The sequence below is a fragment of the Miscanthus floridulus genome, chromosome 9, assembly GCF_019320115.1.
Source record: "Miscanthus floridulus cultivar M001 chromosome 9, ASM1932011v1, whole genome shotgun sequence".
NCBI classification, from domain to species: domain Eukaryota; kingdom Viridiplantae; phylum Streptophyta; class Magnoliopsida; order Poales; family Poaceae; genus Miscanthus; species Miscanthus floridulus.
Window position 1 is genome coordinate 119,820,485 of NC_089588.1, and position 21,389 is coordinate 119,841,873.

Here is a 21,389-nt window from a genome sequence, read left to right on the forward strand (position 1 = left end):
AGCACTCGGCAAACAACTGACACTCAGTAAAGGGGTGGTTTGCCGAGTGCCGAGCATTCGGCAAACAATAACACTCGGCAAAGACCAGGTTTGTCGAGTGTCGGGCACTCGACACACCAGAACACTCGGCAAAGGGCCGCCGCTGTTAACAGCCGGCAGCCGCTGTTAACCCTTTGCCGAGTGTCTTCTCCTGACACTCGGCAAAGCTGTGATTTGTCGAGTGTCATTTTTGACACTGGCAAACCATATTTTTTTCATATTTGACATCCAAACTTTTTCTACAGTTCTCATACAATACCTGGTACTCCATGTTCCAATGTGGCATATTTCTCGGACTTTTTTCTATATTTCTTTAATTTATTTTATTTAATTGAATTTTCTTGGATGATTCAAATTATAACGGCTAGTCATTCGAATAATAAAAAAAATGAATGGAAAAATGATATTCATGTTATTTAGTATAATATGAGGCCGTATCCAGGAACAGACCACCAATTTTGAGCATCTTGTTCACGAAACATGACCACAAATTTGCGGTCGAGTTGTTTTTAAATTCTATAAAAAGCAAACGAAGTCCGAAAATCATGAAACTTGTCAAGATGTCATGATATCATATGTGGAGGCTGTGATAAAAAATTGAGAAGGTTTCGCGCAAGTTGTCACGTACGATGCTTGCAAACCGAAGAATCTCCGAAGAAGTTTAATGATTTCGTGAAGAGGCCGACAAGGTGGTAAGCATCGTACATGACAAACTTGCATGAAACCTCCTCAATTTTTTATCACAGCCTCCACATATGATATCATGACATCTCGATAAGTTTCAAGATTTTCGGTCTTCGTTTGCTTTTTATAAAATTTAAAAACAACTCGACCGCAAGTTCGTGGTCATGTTTCGTGAACAAAATGTTCGAAATTGGTGGTCTGTTCCTGTATACAGCCTCACATTATACTAAATAACATGAATATCATTTTCTCATTCATTTTTTCATTATTCGAATGACTAGCAGTTATAATTTGAATTATCCAACACTAGTAGAGAAACGACTTTTGATCCACTTCGAAATTTGGCTTTAGTCCCGGTATTTTTCGCGTCCGAGACTAGAGAAACCTTTAGTCCCGGTTGGTAGCTTCAACCGGGACTAAAGGTCCTTGCCCAACGGCTACTGCGGCAGGCTTTTGCTGCAGGGGACCTTTAGTCCCGGTTGGAGCTATCAACCGGGACTAAAGGTTAACTTTTACTCCCGATTGGTCCCTCCAACCGGGAGTAAAAGTCTACTCTCGGCTGAAGGCTCCGTCTGGGACTAGAAATGGACCTTTAGTCTCGGTTGCTGTCTCCAACCGGGACTAAAGATCCCCTCCTATATACCCATTTTTCCTCCACGAGCCTGAGCCACTTCGAGCTCAGTGTTCTTGCTTCATCGCCGGCCTCTCTTCTTCCTCATCGTCGGTAATCACAAGATTTCTTTGATTCCTCCATCGGGTTTTCGGTTCTAAAGGTTACCAACTTTATACTCTCATGTTTTATCAGTAGCATATCTCATTTTGTGGACTAGATATATGTGGTTTTTTATGGTAAATATTTTTTTATTTGTAAGCCATTTAAGCTCAAAATCACTTTAAAGTTTGCATATTTGGATGAAGGAAGATTAAAGTAGTTAATCAAAACTAGTATTCTGCTTTCATTTCTAGCATGCATAGCACACTTCATGGTTTAGAGATATGAAGAATTTTAGAGTTTTTTTAATTTTATTTGTTTATAAAATGAAAAATTTATATTATATTAAAAATGAGTATAGAGAGTAGATGGCAACTGCTTCCGGGTCCTTGGCCTCTCATCGGGTTCCAAAGCGACTGAGGCCGGACCTCCCTCTCATTGCATGCGACAAGTGTGAGGAGAAGATTGTGATGGAGTACCGGGTGAGGAAGGAGTGTCCCAACAAGGGCCGTATCTTCTACAAGTGTCCGGATCGCAATGTGAGTTATTTTATCGCATTTGATGATTATGGTTCATTTATACTTATTTTCATGATGATTGTGATTAAAGTTCTAATTTTTTGTTTTAATTTCAGTGGGATCGCACTGGATGTTTAGGCCGGTACTAGGAAGAAGAGTATGTTGAACACGTGCAAAACTCTCTTGCACAGGCGGCTATGACAGCTGATGAGGCAGTGATCCTATGGAAGAAGTCCATAGATGTTGAACAAACGCATGATTTGTCTGTTTTAGTTAGGATTAGTCGCGAAATCCTTATGCTACTGAAGTGCATTTTAGCTTTAGTTTTTTTAGTGGTAATTGGGATTGTCTATATTGTAGCGAGACTTTCATAAATTAATACCTTGTATGGTGGCATGCATGTCGTATAATTAACTAATTATGTTCTAGGTTTTAATATGGTATGTATATCATGTAATGCAGATGAGCCGGTATTGAATGTACAATGCTGATGGCCGCTCCCAAGAGTTCATTGAGGGTATGCATTCTTTCTTACGTGTGGCCAAGGCAAACAAACGCGATGGTTTCATGTGCTGCCCATGTGCCATATGTAAGAATTTGAAGGAATATGCTAGCTCAAGGAGTCTTCATTCATACTTGTTGAAGTCGGATTTCATGCCAAACTATATTTGTTAGACGAAGCACGGAGAAACCAGGATTGTAATGGAAGAAGGTGAAGAAGAACAATGGAACAATGATGACATTATTGCTGAATATGGTGCCTTCAATGATACTGCAATTGGGGAAACTGAAGAAGAGGTAGGGGCAGAAGATGAGCCCGCTGATGATCTTGGTCAGGCCATTCGTGACGCACAAAGAGAATGCGAAAGTGAAAAGAAGAAGATCAAGTTCGAGCGCATACTAGAGGATCACAAGAAATTGCTCTACCCAACTTGTGATGCAGGGCAGAAAAAGTTAGGTACCACACTAGAATTGCTACAATGGAAGGCAAATAATGGTGTATCTGACAAGAGATTTAGGGAGTTACTGAAAATCCAAAAGAAGATGCTTCCGAAGGATAATGAATTGCCCGCCACTATGTATGAAGCAAAACAGGTAGTCTGCCCTTTGGGATTAGAAATCCAGAAGATTATGTGGTATGCTCCTATAATACCACGCTTGAAACGTCTGTTTAGAAACAAAGACCATGCAAAGTTGTTGCGATGGCACAAAGAAGACCGTAAGGTAGACAATATGTTGAGACACCCAGCTGATGGGTCCCAGTGGAGAGCAATCGATAGAGAATTCCCGGAGTTTACAAATGACGCAAGAAACTTAAGGTTTGCATTAAGTACGGATGGTATGAATCCTTTCGGGGAGCAGAGTAGTAGTCATAGCACTTGGCCTGTTACTCTATGTATCTACAACCTTCCTCCCTGGTTATGCATGAAACGTAAGTTTATTAGGATGCCAGTGCTCATCCAAGGCCCAAGGCAACCTGGCAACGACATCGATGTGTACCTGAGGCCACTAGTTGAAGAACTTCTACTTTTGTGAACCAGACCAGGTGTACGTGTGTGGGATGAGCACAAATAGGAGCACTTTGACCTACGAGCATTGTTGTTTATAATAATCAATGATTGGCCTGCTCTAAGTAATCTTTCAGAATAATCAAACAAGGGATATAATGCATGCACGCACTGTTTCGATGACATTAAAGGTATATTCTTAAAAAAATGTCAAAAGGTCGTGTACCTTGGCCATCGTCGATTTCTTCCTGCGAATCACCCCCTAAGAAAGAAAGGCGAGCATTTTAAAGGTAAGGCAGACCACCAGACCAAGCCGGGCAACTGAACTGGTGAGGATGTACTCAATATGGTCAAGGATGTGAAAGTAGTATTTGGAAAGGCACATGGCAGCGAACCTGTTCCGAACGACGCCGACGGTCACACACCCATGTGGAAGAAGAAGTCCATATTTTGGGAGCTACCCTATTGGCAAGTCCTAGAGGTCCATAGCGCGATCGACGTGATGCACCTGACGAAGAATCTTTGTGTGAACCTGCTAGGCTTCATGGGTGTGTATGGGAAGCCTAAGGATACACTTGAAGCACGACAGGACCTATGGTGTTTGAAAGAACGAGACAACCTGCATCCAGAGAAAACAGATGATGGACGCCATTACTTAAGTCCTGCCAGCTACACTCTTAGCAAAGAAGAGAAGGAAAGCATGTTTGAATGCCTAGCAAGCATCAAAATACTATCTAGATTCTCCTCGAATATAAAACGTATAATAAATGTGCCAGAGAAGAAATTCCTAAACTTAAAGTCCTATGACTGCCACGTGCTCATGATGCAATTGCTTCCAGTTGCATTAAGAGGAATTCTACCTCCAAATGTACGTCTAGCCGCCGTGAAGCTATGTGCATTCCTCAATGCAATTTCTCAGAAGGCAATCGATCTAATGGATCTAGCTAAACTATAGAATGATGTGGTTCAATGTCTTGTCAGCTTTGAGTTGGTGTTCCCTCCTTCCTTCTTTAATATCATGACACACCTCCTAGTTCACCTGGTCAAGAAGATTAGCATTCTCGGTCCTGTGTTCCTGCACAACATGTTCCCCTTTGAGAGGTTCATGGGAATCCTAAAGAAATATGTTCACAACCGTGCTCGGTCAGAAGAAAGCATTGCCAAGGGCTATGGAACAGAGGAGGTCATTGAGTTTTGTGTTGACTTTATTCCCGACCTTAACACTCTAATTAATCTTTAGATATCCAGTTCATATGCTTTATTTATATCTGTCCTCCATCTCTATCATTAGTTTCCTTTTTCCTTCAGATTATAGCATTTACGTGCTCCTACACGTTTATTTTAATTTGTAGCTAATCAATGATAATAATCCATATCTTCAAGCATTTCTAATCTCTCACCACGACCACCACAAACGCATACTGGAGAGTACAAAAGTTTGCGATCGAGTTGGGTGCGGAGTACTACTGTTTTTTTTTAGACGTTCCACTTTTATGTACATTGGACTATCTTATTAATTTCCTTGAGAAGTCGCGTAGATAGAGGGGCTTTGTGGTAAAAAATAAAAAGTTGGAACTTTAAACTAAGGACAATTTACTTTTCCCATTTAGACATATATAGTTTCCATTCAATTAATAGTGTTGGCCCAGCATAATACTTTTGGCCCAGCATATATAGCCCACGTAATGGGCAGCAGAAGGCTTCCGTAGATTCCAGTCTATACTACCATATGGCCCGGACTGATTCATTCAACGGAATTTCATTACAACACCTCGAAACAGTGCAGTACATGGAACAACACACTTGATCAGTTTGAAAGATGCAATAAATGACAACACACTAAAAAGTCCACTACATGACAACATTGTTCATTACTAAACATGAAACTACCCAATCTAACAGACTACTGAGTGCAACGGGACCACTTTCCATTACTTAAATCATTGGGATTCTCCTCCATTGCTGTTTTCGCACGACGAACACGCTCAAGCTTCTTCTCCTTCTCCTCCCTGCGCTGAGCAGCATGCCTCATTTCAGCCTCTTCTACGCGCTTCTTTTCTGCTGCCTCATCTTGGCGTCTCTTCTCCACCAACTCCCTCCACTCCGCCTCCCACTCCTTCAATTTCCCCAGATACAACTTATCTTTCTCCTTGATCTCGGTGTTGATCCACAGCTCAAAATCACAAAGCGGTGGAGGGGTCTGCAAAACATTCAACTGTTATACATACAATCCAATAAACCATACAAGATTTCATATGGCACATAAAAAATATTGCACAATATCAATTTCTCACCATCAACACAATGCGGATCTGACGAGGTGTAGGGTCAAACGCGTAATTGTCACACATCCAGTACATCTGCTTGTATGTTTCCTCCTCATCATAAATCGCTACCTTGCAAGGATCACCGCAGTAGCACATCGGCACTGGAACACCACTAGGAAGTGGCAAACGAGTGAATGTAGTTCCCACCAATGTCCTATTCCAAATTTTGAACAAATCGATCCTAGGGTTTCCATTTCGTTCTAGGAACCGAGAACAATAAACTTTACAAATCAATAGTAGGGTTTTCCTTAGTTTGGAAGATTTACCACGCCTTGGCATCTCCGAAGGCCGATCTGGTCAGGTGGGAGGGAGGGGGCAGTGGAGGGAGATCTGGAGGGGAGGTGGGCGAGATCTGGTGGAGGAAGAAAGGGACTGAGGGAGAGAGGTCAGAGGGACTGAGGGAGGAAGGAGGATGGGAGCCAGCGCGCGGATCTGTACCATCCCTTGTTGCGCCAGGCGGGAGGGCGCGGCACTGCCGCGCCATGCTGGGTGGCGCGGCAGGGCCTGCCACATCAGCGCTCCGCTGACCAGCCTCGTCGCGCCGCTAGGCGCGGCAGAGTGATTTTACCGCGCCATGCCACTAGGCGCGACCAAAAATGTTAGTTTGTTAGATTTAAAAATAGTTTAAAAAAGTGTTAAAAATAATAAAAAAAATCACCGGGGACATCCATGGAGCTACGTATTTCTATGTTTGAGACAACTCAAACTTAAACTTTATTAAAAACGATATCAACATTTATGCTTCTAAATTATAGGTCTGTTGTAAAAATATATTCTTTCATTATTCTAATAATATTTATTTGGTATAATAACTGTTTATATTCTATTAATCAATATTAAAAGAGGCGACCACACTTGTTCGCATCTCACGAGGTCAACTGAGCCCGCTAAGGATCCGGCCCTTGACTGCACCGCACTCCGGAGCCCAATCCTTGTGCTAGCTTTGTAGGCCGCCACATCAGTTTGCGGAAGCCCACCGTGCCATCATGCCCGTCCATCCCTCGCCTGGCCCCAACCCCAATGCCTCCCTCTGTCCCTTTACTCAATCTCACAGACTGTAACAAACTCCTTTTCTTTTTCTTTTTTTTGGAACTAACAAACTCCTTTTCTAGTCTCTGAAATTCTGATGCACGAGATCTGACTAGCACGAAACTATAAACTTCCCCGCATTACTTTTCACCTGATAGTTAGAAAAAAAACGTTCCATTTTTTCTCTCAAATGTGCTGGAGAGCTGCGCATCTTTGTATTATAGGAAGGCAAAAAAAGATCGGCTCCTTACATGAACACCACCACCTCACTCCGGGCCAAGCCATGAGGGGTTGAATGAAACAAAATAGGTTGCACTAATAAAAATAACCTGAAGGATGAGGCCCGACCAAAAACCCTCACAAACTAGAAATAACTAACCCAAGCCGTGACCTAGACCGAGAGTCCATAGGCCTCGTGCACCCACGGGACACCACAGCTCCTTCTCATCTTTGAAAGCCTGCATAAGACTAGAAATCCTTGGTGGAGCTCCATCAAAGACACAAGCATTGCGATGTTTCCAAAGGATCCATGTCCCCAGGATAATGACTGTGTTTAGCCCCTTCTTCTTTTCCTTCGGCAGTTTCTTAGTAGCTTTGCGCCACCAATCAGCGAAGGAAATTTCAAGAGAGCTGGGTGCTCGATCTTGTAGTCCCAACGCGGATAGAATCCGGTACCAAAAATCCCGTGCCAACACACAAGTGGTCAGGAGATGTTGGATGTTCTCCTCCTCCTAGTCACAAAATCGACAGTGACTGGGATGTGGAAGTCCTCTCCTCGCGAGTCTGTCAGCTGTCAAACACCTATTCCTTATTGCCAACCAAAGGAAAAGTTTGCATTTCACTGGAGCCCATGATCTCCAAACTCGTCGCCAAGGCTCGAAAGTAATTGAACCATTAAAAAAGGCCCGATAAGAAGACTTGGATGAAAAATGCCGGGAGTAACTCCGAAAATGGTGCCGAGACAAAAGGTATGTTTTCTACTAGTGGTACGGTTAGAACCATATCTCTCTTTTCTTTGAACTTAGTCAAAACCGTATCTTTGTGAACAGTAAAGCAAATCGATCTTTTCTTTTTGAACTTCGAAGTAATGACAAGCTACTTCTGAATTGTGCCCCATCGTCCTTTTCTTGGTTTAGCTTATTTTGCCCTCAGTCAACTGGCGCTCGGACCCAGTCCAGCCAGCTTGATTCTCACATCACATGCTTTGCTCTGTTTCGTTCATTGGCGATCGAAAGCTGTCATTAGTACCACAAAGAACTAGTTTGGGCCTCGATTTGCCTCGATTTTGCCATTTCATTGCTGTTGAGACGCAGTCCATAACTTTATCTAAGCTGTACGTGCTCGCGTGTTTTGCATCGATGAACCCGGCCTGCTGGCATCATGCATGTATATCATCTGCCTTAGATCCATGCATGCCATGACAAGGTGGCGACAAGTACTATGACAAGCAAGGCTGGATTCCTACAAACGGTGGCTTCATTTGCCCAGGTCCACATAGAATAAAAATGGCATCGTACCCTACCATCTTCCTCTTGCAGTGCTATTGGTCTACTGCAGGCATATCGTGCATATGCACCCTCTGGATTTGGATTTATTTGTTCGGTGTTGAGGAGTACCATGACGCGAATTCCAACATATATATATGCAAGGCACACTGACTGTGATGAGGGACGATCGATACACCGCCGGAGGAAATAAATGTTGTCAAGAAACCATCTTGCTGTGAACAAATGGACGGCCAAGGTGAACTTCTTATTGTTGGTTGCCTGGTTGAGTTTGAGCTTCTTTGGCATTCATGGTCAGCTAGATAGCCTTGGTAAGCTCAAAACCTAGCTTGCTACAATGCTACTATACTAGTTGTGCTTCTTCAGTAGAAATATATAATGATATTCTCCAAGTGAAGAATTATGAGATTTTTAATTCATTTTTCTCAGAAGTATACATTTCCCACTAATTACTACACCTGATATCCACTTCTTAGAAAAAAAAAACGCTAACATAAACTTCATGTGACGGCTGCAAATTCTTTTATCTGTATTTTGGTGCTTATTTATTACATTTGTGACACTAGCACGCTCAGCCTTTTGGGGATAACGTAATAGCAGTTGACCACGAACTGCAGCCTTTCTTCATGTTTCTTTTGTCAGGTTTTATAAGCATCGACTGTGGGTATACCAAAAGCCCGAATTACACAGATTCCGAGACAGGCATAACATATGTATCTGATGAGGGTTTTACCGACTACTCTGGCCTGATCCACACAGTCAACATGAGTAACATGGAGCCGGACCTTTTTCCCCAATGGACCCGGAGGTACCAAGCCCTTCGCTTCTTCCCCAATGGAACGCGCAACTGCTACACATTGCGGTCTCTAACACCAGGTGGAAAGTACCTGGTGAGGGCTGTCTTTGGGTATGACAACTATGATATGCGAGACGGGCTGGTTACATTTGATCTCTATCTTGGGGTCAACTACTGGACGACGGTGGACATTCTCGGCCGTCGAGGTGCTGCCTTTACATTTGAGATAATCGTTGAGTCCCCTGCCAACTACTTGCAAGTTTGTTTGATCAACACAGGGTCAGGAACTCCTTTCATCTCAGGGCTTGACTTGAGACAATTCCAGGCAAATTTTTATCCAGATTCCAATGCAACGCAATCTCTAGTTTTGTTCGGCTCTTTCGGATTATTAGCTGGCTTAGAGCTCAGTCGGTATCACTTTGGTACTTACTATCGCGACGACATTAGGTAAATCTGGGTTGGCTATAGAAATTTTCCTTAATCTAAGTACAAAAGTTTTAACATCTCGTGTTCATATTATGTTTGTAAGGTATCCAGATGACCGCTATGACCGAATATGGCAGAGGTATGAAGATGATCCTTTCTTGACAACAGTCCCCGATATTATTAATGGGACGGTAAAGAATTATCCCAACGACACCTATGGTGCACCATCTGCAGTGATGCGTAGCGTATCCACTCCAGTAAACGATTCAGAAGGTATGAGTGTAGGGAGGTTATCCTATCCCAGTATTGAGGGAATGGAGTCCCTCGCTGTGCTATATGTGCTATATTTTACTGAGGTGGAGATACTGCAAGAGGATGAATTTCGAGAATTCAATATCCTCCTTGATGATCTCCCGTTAGTTAGTGCATTCAGGCCAGAGCAAATGTTAACTACTGTTGTGGCGGGCACCATGGGACCGTCGGGCCCTACGGAAAATGGTGTAAATATTCATTCTGTCTACCTTGAGCCAACATCAAACTCCAAGCCACCTTTGATTAGTGCAATGGAGATATACTGGATACGACCAGTGGATGGATCTGCCACTGACTCAGGAGACGGTAAATACTACTACTTCCGTTCCAAATTATTAGTCGTTTTGGCTTTTCTAGATATTGATTTTGTTATGCATCTAAACTTACGCTATGTCTAGGTGCATAGTGAAAGTTATGTATCTATGAAAAGCAGGACGACTTAATATTTGGAATGGAGGGACTTTCACACTTTAGGTGTCCTGTACGTATACTTGTTGTAATGAAGTATATCACGAAGAAGTGAACCAGCTAATGTTACTGAATCGGATACCTGTTTGGCATAACTCCGAACTTAGTCTAGAATTAAATATTTGCTATTTCGTATTTAGCTCTAAAATTTTACTCCGATATTGTACAGAAGTTTGGTCCATTGTTAGTACCTTCTTAGGCTCGTGATTCTAAAATTCACCCAGTCTTTTTTGGTAGCTAGCACAACTATTACTTTCACTTCAACCCAACAAATTATTGCTTATATATATGATGTCAGTCAGTCAATTAGTAAACCAAAATAGATTATAGGGAATAAATGACGGGCCTTCCTACGGTATTTCCATTGGCACATAAGGAGGTAATATAATATAATAGCTTAAACAAGTCACATCGGTTGATTTTTAGAATTTATAAATTAATTAAATAATTAAAAGATTCTCATTTATATAATAGCTTAAACAAGTCCCCATAAATGACATGACAGCCACCTGTAGGCAAATTCTCAATTTATCACTTTGTGGAGAGTTGAACTACGTTCTGAATTTTATCTAGAATCAATTTTGAGTGAAATGCATAGGCACTAGTCAAACTTCTCATGGAACTCAATCAAAGTCTATGAATTTTGAAACTGTGTAGACAATGGTCGACCACAAACTTGTTAAAATGTGTCAAGTAGGTCCACTTTGTGAGAGATTTGATTGTAACACTGGCAAGGACCATTTAAAAATGCAAGACAACTATATTATTGTTTTATTTGATGCAGTTGGCTGCGAGTTCTCTATTAGTGTAAACATTCCAATTTTTCATTATATAGTGCAAAAACTTGTAGAAGTCCAATTTCATTACATCCACACATTAATAAACAAATATATATGAACATTTTCCTTTATCACGTAGTTGATATAAATTCTGAACTGAACAGGTTTTAGGATTTGTGGATTTTGGGGGTTTTGTGCACTTATACAATTGTTGGACTAAGCTTATGCTTTTCCTTAATCTTTATTTTTTATTTAATCTTCTCAGCCAGTGCAATGATGACTATCAAGACAAAGTATTCTGTTGATAGATTCTGGGCAGGAGATCCATGTTTGCCCGTAGCTTATGCATGGGATGGCCTCAACTGCACTTACAACACTACTAGTGGTGGTCTATCGAGAATCATCGCCTTGTAAGTTCTGAACGAACAAGATCTCTCAAATTCTCAATGCATGTAAATGCTGCAAGTAAAATAGATTATATAAGTGTAGCATTAAGTTTATGTAATGTGGTGTTATGCTGTGGATTTCCTGCAGATATCTGTCATCCAGTAAATTGAATGGTGAAATTGATCCTTCATTTGGGAAGCTGACTCTCCTCCAGCACTTGTACGTTGTGCGCAGTATAGTTTCAGAATTTGTCACGTGATAACATTAGTGCATATTTACTGAATAGTTAGTGCTTATTCTTCTTTTTGATCTGGCGATTCTGTCTTTTTTATGGAGAAGGAGAAAGCAGCTGCTTCCTTCTTTTAATTTCAAACATATGATGTTTCGGGAGTGAGTTATAGCCAATTCTCCGGATGCTCGCCTGGCTATTGAGGGCTTGAGGTGTTGTTGAGCTATGTGAAGTTGCGCTTTATGTGTTACCGAGCACTACTTATGAGAGTATAGCTACTCCTTCCGTATTTTTATATGAAATTATTAGAACAAAATAAGTTGAAGGCAAAAGTTATAGTTGATATCTTTTCTTAAACATCATATATTCAAGAGGAGGGAGTACAATTCAAAACTTGGGAGGCTGGAAGCTTGCTGAAAAGTTTGCCCTTTTCAGTCAAAATCGGAGTGCAAGTCTTAACTTTTGTGCTGCTTGTACTGCAGCAAAGCTTTATGTTAACAATTTCCTTGACTGCAAAAGTTTAAGCTATTGATAACATTTAGTGCTTCAATTTTCTTGCTATTTACAGGGACCTATCACACAACAATCTATCAGGATCCATACCTAATTTTTTCGGTCAACTTCCATCACTTGTATTCCTGTAAGCCCCATAGAGAATCTTTATGGCTCAAACTATTATCTGTATGGCTCAAACTCAGAGAATCTTTATGTTTATTCTTCTGATCTCCATAGAGATTTGTCAAGCAACAACCTAAGTGGACGAATTCCGACAAGTCTGCTACAAAAATCCCAGAATGGATGGCTAACACTAAGGTTCGCTTCCTTTTTTTATTCTTGAACAAGGAGAGAGCTACGTATTATATTTGAGAAGAGAATAAGGGTATAAGAACCCATATAAACTGAAGGACTAAAACGGTGACCAAAGGTGGTGAATGAGAGCCAATTGAAATTCTTTGCAAGAACTTGACCTATGTCCCAAAAACAATCCACGAACACCTCGAGTAACGCTAGCCAAGATCACATAGTCACAGTGGCATGACAGACCTAAGAAACTAGGCAAGAAAGATGTGAAAGCAATCGGAGCTCAAAACGAGCGAGAAAGAGGCTTTTAGGGAAAAGTCAGAAACCTAGTCAAATGACCTCCAAACAGCATGAAATTTAGGAGGGGTTTATAACACTGTGAGAAAGATGGAAACCGGCCTGGCCTAGTTTCAAAACCAGCATGAGCTAATCTCCAAATTTTAGCCTTCGGAGGAGAAATCAAACAAACTCCAAAAGTCTTGAAAATTTCTTGAGGAGATTATAGCATAACAGGGAACATCTCCACCAAAAATCAGCTCAATCGGAGAAACTTCAAAAACCGGCCTATGCTAGTTTTGAAACGGTTAAGTTGGTTTTTGCAGTTTTCAGTAGAATCCCCTCCAAGAAAAATTCAAAATCAATTACGCTAGTTTTGAAATTGGCTTGAGCTGCAGTTTTTAGCAGAATCCCCTCCAAGAAAAATTTGAAATCAATAAACGAACTCCAAAAATTTTGAAACTTAGCACACACCTTGACTAAGCAATTTAGAAGCTATCACCAAGAGATCAAGTCAAAAAGATCAAATCTTGAATAGGAAATTCAAAATCCCTCTCTCAAATTGGGGTTTTCCCAAGAGTCCTCCAAAAGGTGATTTCTATATATGTGTGTGTACACTCCTCCTATATATGTATGTCACAAATCACAATCTTTGACAACTCAATTTGGTGTTTGCTAGGATTGACAACAATCCGAACTGCTTCGTGTGACCTAGTTCCGAACAAAAAGAAGAGTATAGTTAAGATTGTCACTGCTACAGTTACCATTGGAATAGCCCTTCTGGCTCTATTTGTTGCATTTACCATTTGGTACAAAAGAAAGGGTACAAAAGGTAACTGATTAAGCTGGCTGAAAATTCATGAGTGCTTTTTCTTAAAAATATTGATAAGCCAAATGATACTCTGGTTAAATACTCAGTGCAAGGCCCACAACTTGTGAGTGGAGATCAAGGCCCACAAACTATGTGGGCTGAGCAGGGCCTACAGTCTATGGGGGCCGATGATCAGGGCCCACGACCTACAGGGATCAACCAGGACCCACAACCGTTGTTACGGGAGAACCATGCAACTGATGCCGACATGCCTACTGGCCTACATTTTTGGAACTTCAGGTATAAAGAACTGGGGAACATAACGGGGAGCTTTCAAAACAAAATCGCTGAGGGAGGTTTTGGCCCGGTCTACGCTGGGATACTGGACAACGGAACTCCTGTTGCTGTGAAGATGAGGTCACAGGACTCGTCACAGGGGGATAAAGAATTTTGGGCAGAGGTACGTACGCTAGCTGAGAAGTACATGTATTATGAAAATTGAAACATATTGTGCATGGTGGAACCCTAATAATTTGTTATTGGTCTCATTGTTCTTCTGATGTTGATTGTATTAGCCCCTTAGGGTTTTTTATAGGTATATATAGGGGAGAAATTTGGAGTACAAGCCAAGTTATACTAGGCCTAATCCTATATTCTATCTCTAGGATTCAATCTATACCTCTAGAGTTTGTTTCCATCTCCAATTATCTCTAACGACACACATATACACACACTAGCTCTGTTGATCCTTAAATTTATGCAATATGGGAATACATAAATTCTAGAACGATATGTTAAGGCTTAAGGGAGTATAGGAAAGTTCATACTTATATCTCTCATTAAAGCACAAATGTATAATCTTTGATCGGCATAGAGGTGGGGAAGAATAACGTGGTAAGGAACATAAATTTACCCTCAATAAATCTCTTAGGGACTATTTGGAACAAAGAATACAAAACAGAGGAATGGAAAAAAAACGTAGGAATAAGGTAGAGTAAATAGTGAAAAGATATAGAATTTCAAAACATAGTGAAAAGATATAGAATTTCAAAACATAGGAATGTATACTTTGAGCTATTTGGAATAGAGGGAAAAAGCATAGAAACATGAACAAGCATAGCAAGAGAGAGCAAAGATTCTTTCACTTGGGTTAGAGTGGAGGTTTTATTTTGTACGTTTTGCATTACTATGGTTTCCTTTCCAAATAATTTTCCTTCATTCTAAACAATATGATGTGATTCTTTTCCTTTAGAATTTATTCCCTCAAAATTCTTTTTTGAGGATCCTTTGATCCAAACAGGGTCTTATATTTGGTGGCAAATTTTGAACGATTTGGTCCCTTCAATTGAGTGGCACTATTGTCATTTTTCAAAATTGATTGATTCTGTTGGAGTTACAGGTTAAACATTTAGCCATGCTTTGTCACGAGAATTTGGTGCCCTTATTGGGTTATTGCAAGGATGGGGAGCATTTGGGCCTTGTTTATGAGTACATGGCTGGGGGAAACGTGGAACAACGGCTGAGAGGTTGGTGATTTTGACCAGTAACCGCATACACACACGTACGTATACCCATCAGACCCAATATTGCATGATGAGTGCAAAATAATTCTTTGTGGGTAATGTAGGAGGAACCACAGGGCAGGAAGCCCCTCTCACTTGGTCGCAACGCCTCAAGATCGCACTGGATTCTGCCCGTGGTACATACTTACGTAATGCGAACACAATTTCTTAATTCCGAATTTCCCTGACGGTTATATAATTTCCCGGTGTGTTTTCATAAACCGTCAAGATAATTAGTATTACCCTGACGGTTTATGCAATAACCGTAAAACAAATTCAAAACCGTCAGGGAATTTCACGTTTCCAGTAGTGCTAGATGAATATTCTGTGCGTTGGGTGGGATGTTTTTAGAAATATAAAGTTGTCACATCATTGCATGTATGAGATAAGCCTGTCAAAGCTGAGCAAGCTAGTGAAAGAATCTAATAAAAAGCAAATAATGTAAGATGGAATTATAGGAGGATGTGATGGCCGAAGAAATTAAATAGTATGATGTGGATACACCTTGTATAGATTGAAAATTGTAATTTGTACACTTGTTGGAAGATACTGTGACACTTAGTGGGAGATGGTGTGGTACTCAGTAGGGATGACATGTGGATAGCTTAGCTTGCATGTGGAGGCCGGATTGAAAAATAATGAGGTTTTCTTTTGTGAGATAGATACTCTAGTAGATAACTCAACGTGCCAGCTGCCAGCTAATTTAGTTTCTCCACTCATAAAACCACTGTAGCTATATAATGGATCCATTATATTAGTGCAGGACTGCACTACTTGCACTCTGCCTTAAGAACGCCACTGATCCATAGAGATGTGAAGGCCGGGAACATCCTACTAACCGAAAAACTTGAAGCCAAGATCTCTGACTTGGGGCTCGCAAGGGCAATCAGCAGTGAAGGAAAAACACACACCATCACCGGCACGCTGAGTGGTACTCCTGGATACGTGGATCCTGAGTATGCCCAAAATAAACTCTTTCTATAGCAGCTGCCTAGTACCTGCTATTATTACATACTTCTTCTTTTTTTGAGCACACGGCAGGTACCTGAAGGCCGGTGAGCTGAGAGGCAAAACCGACGTGTACAGCTTCGGCATCGTTCTCCTAGTGCTCATCACTGCCCGGCCAACTTCTGTGGTCGTCGGCAACAAGCATGTCAACATTGCTGACTGGGTGCGCGAGGTGCTTTCTCAAGACCGATCAGGAAGGCATCATGGAGATATCTCGAGCGTCATCGACCACAGCATACGAGGCCACTGTGACCTCGACTCTGCGCGGAAGCTGGTGGAACTCGCGCTGCGATGCGCGCAGCGCGAGGATGTTCATGCCCGCCCCACGATGGCGGAGGTTGTGGTGGAGCTGGAGGCGCTGCAGCAGCCGGACGACGGGGCCTCGGCGGCAGGGACCAGTGGTTGTTCAGCGATGGCGGAGGAGGAGGACGACGAGGCTGCTGCTGCTGCTGGTGTACATGAGGTCGTCCAACTCGCAGAAGCACAGTGATGAAGTGTGAACAAGAATCTGGATATCTTTTTTTTTCAATCCACGGAAAAAGCATATGACAACTCTCAAGTGTGAACAGGAATCTGACAGGATAAGATGTGGCACAACAAGTCAACACTATTTCTGGTTAGCAGTCTTTCGGTCAACACAACAGCTAGGGAGTCCTCTGTTTCTAGAGAACCAGATAAGATGTTGCACATGTCAAGAATTAATCATGACTACTGTAGTGTGTCGATCAACGGAAAAAAAAAAAAGTGCTGGATCACGAGATTGTCGACATAGATCTTATTCTTTTATTATTGCATATTTATTCGATATAAAAATATGCAGAGCACAAAACAAATTCCAATAGCGCAAGGTCTCAAACCCAGCTCTTGATGCTGCCGCTGTAGTTGCTGCGCTTATCAAAGTACCTGTCCCAGAGCATGACGCCGCCGTAGTTGGCCGCCTTCTCCGCGACGGGGAGCACCGCCTTCCGGAGCGCCCCAGGGTCCGTGAACCCGCTCCTGGCCGCCAGTGGCGACGCCGGCAGGCCGACGTAGAACGTGGTGATTGGTGAACGGGTATGCCGCCGTCCACTTTGCCCATCAACCACCTCCACCAAACACCTCCATCGACCACCTCCACCAAACGCCTCCATCATCCACCTCCACCAACAAGCATATATCATCCACATACCCTATGGTTAGGGCTTGCTGAGTACGTATGTACTCACCCGTTGTTGACTTTCTAGATATTGACCTCGAGGAAGACTTCAACATCGACGAAGATGCGAACCACGAGGATTAGGAACCACGCGAGGAGTTGCGAACTGTTGAAAGGAGTCTTAGGATCTAGGGTTTCGACTGCGCTCAAGCATGCCTGTGGAGTAGAGTGTCGCCATACAAATAAATACCGCTCAGTAGTTACCACCCCGCTGCAATAAAATATCGCCTCATGGCAAATCAAACCCGTTAGACTTGTAAAGGCCTATGGCTATGCCTTTCAAGACAATTATGTAACACCCTATTTCTAGATATCAATAAAGCTCGGTGTTTTGTATAAATTTGTGTGCCATTTCTGTGATCGGGTGCGTACTTGTGGGTGATCCTGGCGCAAGTACAGATGCACTTTTGGACTCTCGAAATGAGGGGTCTGACACGGCCTCTTCTCTGTTCTACTTTTTCGTGATCCCCACGAAGCTCTGCTTCTCCTCCTTAACGTGATTCCCCTTCCTTCCTACGGCTTCTGCCAATCAGGTCCCACGTACTTGGAGTTGGGCTTCGATGCTCTCTTGGGCATGACGGTTTCTTTGGGCCCGTTACTTGCTTCTCCACCGGGCTTAGCCTGCACACCGCGACTTCCCGCCTCAGCTGAACCGTTGGCGCCTTTTAGAGTTGAGGGAGGAAAATCTGACTTTTGTGATAGTTAGGGAGGCAAAGTGGACTTTTTCCTTTCCAGATTGGCCTCGGCTGCGCTTGGACTCCCCTCGGATGCATGCACAAGAAATAAAAGGAAAATCATAATTTGGGGCTGGGCTCCCCTTTGTGCGAACGCAGATGGGCCGCTCCCCTGGTGTTGTGGGTACGTGTGTGTGTGCTGGATTTGTCCGAGATGCTGAATAATGCTGCTGAGTTTGTTTTGTAGGTACTGTAGGAATATTATCTGTGTGAACTGTGGAGTCCAGTGGTTAGCTTTTTTTCCTAACTTTTTTTCGTAAGGTACGGTTAGAACCATATCTCTCTTTTCTTTGAACTTAGTCAAAACCATATATTTGTGAACAGTAAAGCAAATCGATCTTTTCTTTTTGAACTTCGAAGTAATGACAAGCTACTTCTGAATTGTGCCCCATCGTCCTTTTCTTGGTTTAGCTTATTTTGCTCAGTCAACTGGCGCTCGGACCCAGTCCAGCCAGCTTGATTCTCACATCACATGCTTTGCTCTGTTTCGTTCATTGGCGATCGAAAGCTGTCATTAGTACCACAAAGAACTAGTTTGGGCCTCGATTTGCCTCGATTTTGCCATTTCAGTGCTGTTGAGACGCAGTCCATAACTTTATCTAAGCTGTATGTGCTCGCGTGTTTTGCATCGATGGACCCTGGCATCATGCATGTATATCATCTGCCTTAGATCCATGCATGCCATGACAAGGTGGCGACAAGTACTATGACAAGTGTGGAGGTACGACCCCGGATACCCACGGCAGACCACATGGGCTGCACCTCAGGGGCGGTCCAGCCCACAAGATGAAGCCTTGCGGGGCACGATTCTGCTCGGCGCCTCCCGCAAGGAATAAGGAAGATATCCTCAAGATGTCACGAGATCTGTTAGGATACGTACGATCCCATGATTCTTGTAATCTGTTATTACTTTTCGGTTATCTCTCAGATCCAACCAACTTGTAACCCTGCCCCCCGGACTATATAAGGCGGGCAGGGACCCCCTTCAAAATCACGGCATATCATACGATACCTAATACAAACCAACAGTCCACAGGAGTAAGGTATTACGTCATACTGACGGCATGAACATGTATAACTCGTGTGTCTCTGTTGCCTTCTTATTCTTGATTACACGCTCCTCTGCCGATCAATCTACCTTCGTGGGATACCCCTCGGAGGACTGCCGACGATATTCTGTCGATAGTTGGCGCGCCAGGTAGGGGTGTGCGTGTTGTTTCCTTGTCGAACAAGATGGCTTTTTTCGCAGGCTCTTCGTCCCTCCCGCAGCCCGGCCAGATCTTCACGGTCGGATCCATCACGTGGGTCATCGACGCTGACGGAATCGGAGAGCTCCTCGAGCCGGTACAGATCCGTTCTGCGCCGACCACCCCCGCACCTACGACTACAGATCCAATCTCGAAACCACTTCCGGGGTCGTCTTCATCAGCTACTCGCCACTCCCTTCCTCGCTACCAGAGGAGGCATGTCCCAGAGCATGACGCCGCCGTAGTTGGCCGCCTTCTCCGCGACGGGGAGCACCGCCTTCCGGAGCGCCCCAGGGTCCGTGAACCCGCTCCTGGCCGCCAGTGGCGACACCGGCAGGCCGACGTAGAACGTGGTGATTGGTGAACGGGTATGCCGCCGTCCACTTTGCCCACTCCACGGCGCTGAACCCAGCGGCGCAGTCCGCGTCGTCGTCGTAGAACCTGACGTGGATGCGCTCGAAGATGCCCGTGTTGAGCGCCTCCTTGACGTGGGCGTCGGGGAACCCGCACCGCGGCGTCGCCGTCAGGTGCAGCAGCTTGCCGTCGCCGGCGCGGATGTTGTGCTTGGCGAGCTCCAGCGCCAGCGTGCTGTAGTGCTCCGCGGGGGTGCCGTGCTCCAGGAACATGTCGACGCCGTCCAGCCAGGCGTCGCCGAAGGGCCGGCGGGGCGGGTGTCGTTGAGGCTGCCGCCGAAGTAGGTGTTCCAGAGGTGGTCAAAGAGCGCCGGCGCCGACGCGTTGGTGGGGATGGAGTAGGTGCCGCCGAAGCCGCCGATGGAGATGGAGACCGGCACGCCCAGGAACTGGCACCGCTTGATGGTGGAGCCCATGCCAGCGGTCGAGTGGCCGGAGAGGTCCCGGTGGTAGCTGCCGCCGTAGACGTCGAGGAAGGACATGATGACCATGCTGTAACAGGCCGGAGTCGCAGGCTTCTAGCAGGGAGCCATCGTCCTTGTGCCGGCCCCAAAACACCGTCACCTGCCCTGTCTTTCCCTGCGCGGTGGCCGGGCTGGCGAGGAGGCTGATGATCGCGACGGGGAGAAGCGCCGCGGCTACGACTACTGCTGACGCCATTGCATGCATGCAGCTGAGTTTTCTTCTCGCTCCGTCCGTCCTGAAAAGGAAAGTGTGTGGTGGTGTGGAAAACCGGTTGGAGTAAGGTGTATATATGGAGAGGCCGAATTGGAAAGAGAGTTGCTGATGCAGAGAACAAATTGCGGCGGCAGCCATTGTTGACTGGTGTAAGAAAAAACTGTTTCAGTGGAGCCGTGAACATGAGAAGACGCAAGCAAGTCGGCAACTCACTCGAGCTGCTGCGTGCAGAAAGTACAATGTAGCATGGAGGAAAGCTAGCTAGTACAAGATCACAATCAAAGGGTTGAATAGTACCAGAACCAGATGTGTAATGGTGAAAGAGACACGAGAGCAACCGTCCATGTCCATGCCCACCCAACGTTGACCGGCAATTGAGCCTCTCTACAGTTCGGTCGTCGTTCCGCGTTGACCACGCAACTGACAAGGTGACTGGAATATGGGCCCGCTCATTTATCCATAGTTCCACACCTCTTGGACATGGACATCCAAACATCCTTTGGTAAAGAAAATAATTCTTTAAGCCAATAGGGACATAAAATAAAAAAGATTTCTACTTTTAACGTCAACTAGTAAATATGTCCGTGCGATAAGCATGTGCTTATGAAAACTATTTCAAATGCAATGGGAATATTAATTGAATTCTCGATATGTCAATTCATAATGTTACAACTGTTGTTCAAAACCGTGAGATGAAAAACTGTTGTCTCACCAGGGCAGCGTTGTCACGTTGTCTCACGTTACAGGAGGACCTAAAAAGCACACGAATTGGGAAAGGAAACGGTACACACGAAAGCACAACAAATTAATGGAGTACTTTTTTATTTATTCAGTATATATATTGGTGATTGGCATATCAATGCAAGCTAGGTAGCTGCATGGATACATTTGTTTCAGGCCGTTTCAATATGGGCAGCAGCACTGCCACGGGTGAACATGTTTATC

At 43.7% G+C, this 21,389-nt stretch overlaps 3 protein-coding genes and 1 pseudogene across 3 annotated transcripts; 2 read left to right on the forward strand and 2 right to left on the reverse strand.

Moving 5' to 3' along the window:
* Positions 1–5,364: 5,364 nt before the first annotated feature.
* On the reverse strand, positions 5,365–6,067 carry LOC136482785 (uncharacterized). The gene is made up of 3 exons (XM_066479987.1): positions 6,036–6,067; positions 5,756–5,951; positions 5,365–5,661 (listed from the first exon to the last, which is right to left on the reverse strand). The coding sequence occupies exons 1-3, from the start codon at positions 6,065–6,067 to the stop codon at positions 5,365–5,367; spliced, it is 525 nt and encodes a 174-aa protein (XP_066336084.1).
* A 2,448-nt stretch (positions 6,068–8,515) lies between these two features.
* LOC136480735 (putative leucine-rich repeat receptor-like serine/threonine-protein kinase At2g19230) lies at positions 8,516–13,506 on the forward strand. The gene is made up of 8 exons (XM_066478201.1): positions 8,516–8,633; positions 8,965–9,565; positions 9,648–10,162; positions 11,369–11,513; positions 11,638–11,709; positions 12,288–12,359; positions 12,452–12,532; positions 13,476–13,506. The coding sequence occupies exons 1-8, from the start codon at positions 8,516–8,518 to the stop codon at positions 13,504–13,506; spliced, it is 1,635 nt and encodes a 544-aa protein (XP_066334298.1).
* Positions 13,507–13,785: 279 nt separating this feature from the next.
* On the forward strand, positions 13,786–16,667 carry LOC136480736 (receptor-like protein kinase At3g21340). The gene is made up of 5 exons (XM_066478202.1): positions 13,786–14,067; positions 15,007–15,133; positions 15,238–15,306; positions 15,933–16,125; positions 16,211–16,667. The coding sequence occupies exons 1-5, from the start codon at positions 13,786–13,788 to the stop codon at positions 16,665–16,667; spliced, it is 1,128 nt and encodes a 375-aa protein (XP_066334299.1).
* A 354-nt stretch (positions 16,668–17,021) lies between these two features.
* Positions 17,022–20,635, reverse strand: LOC136482786 (xylanase inhibitor protein 1-like; annotated as a pseudogene).
* Between the last annotated feature and the right edge of the window lie 754 nt (positions 20,636–21,389).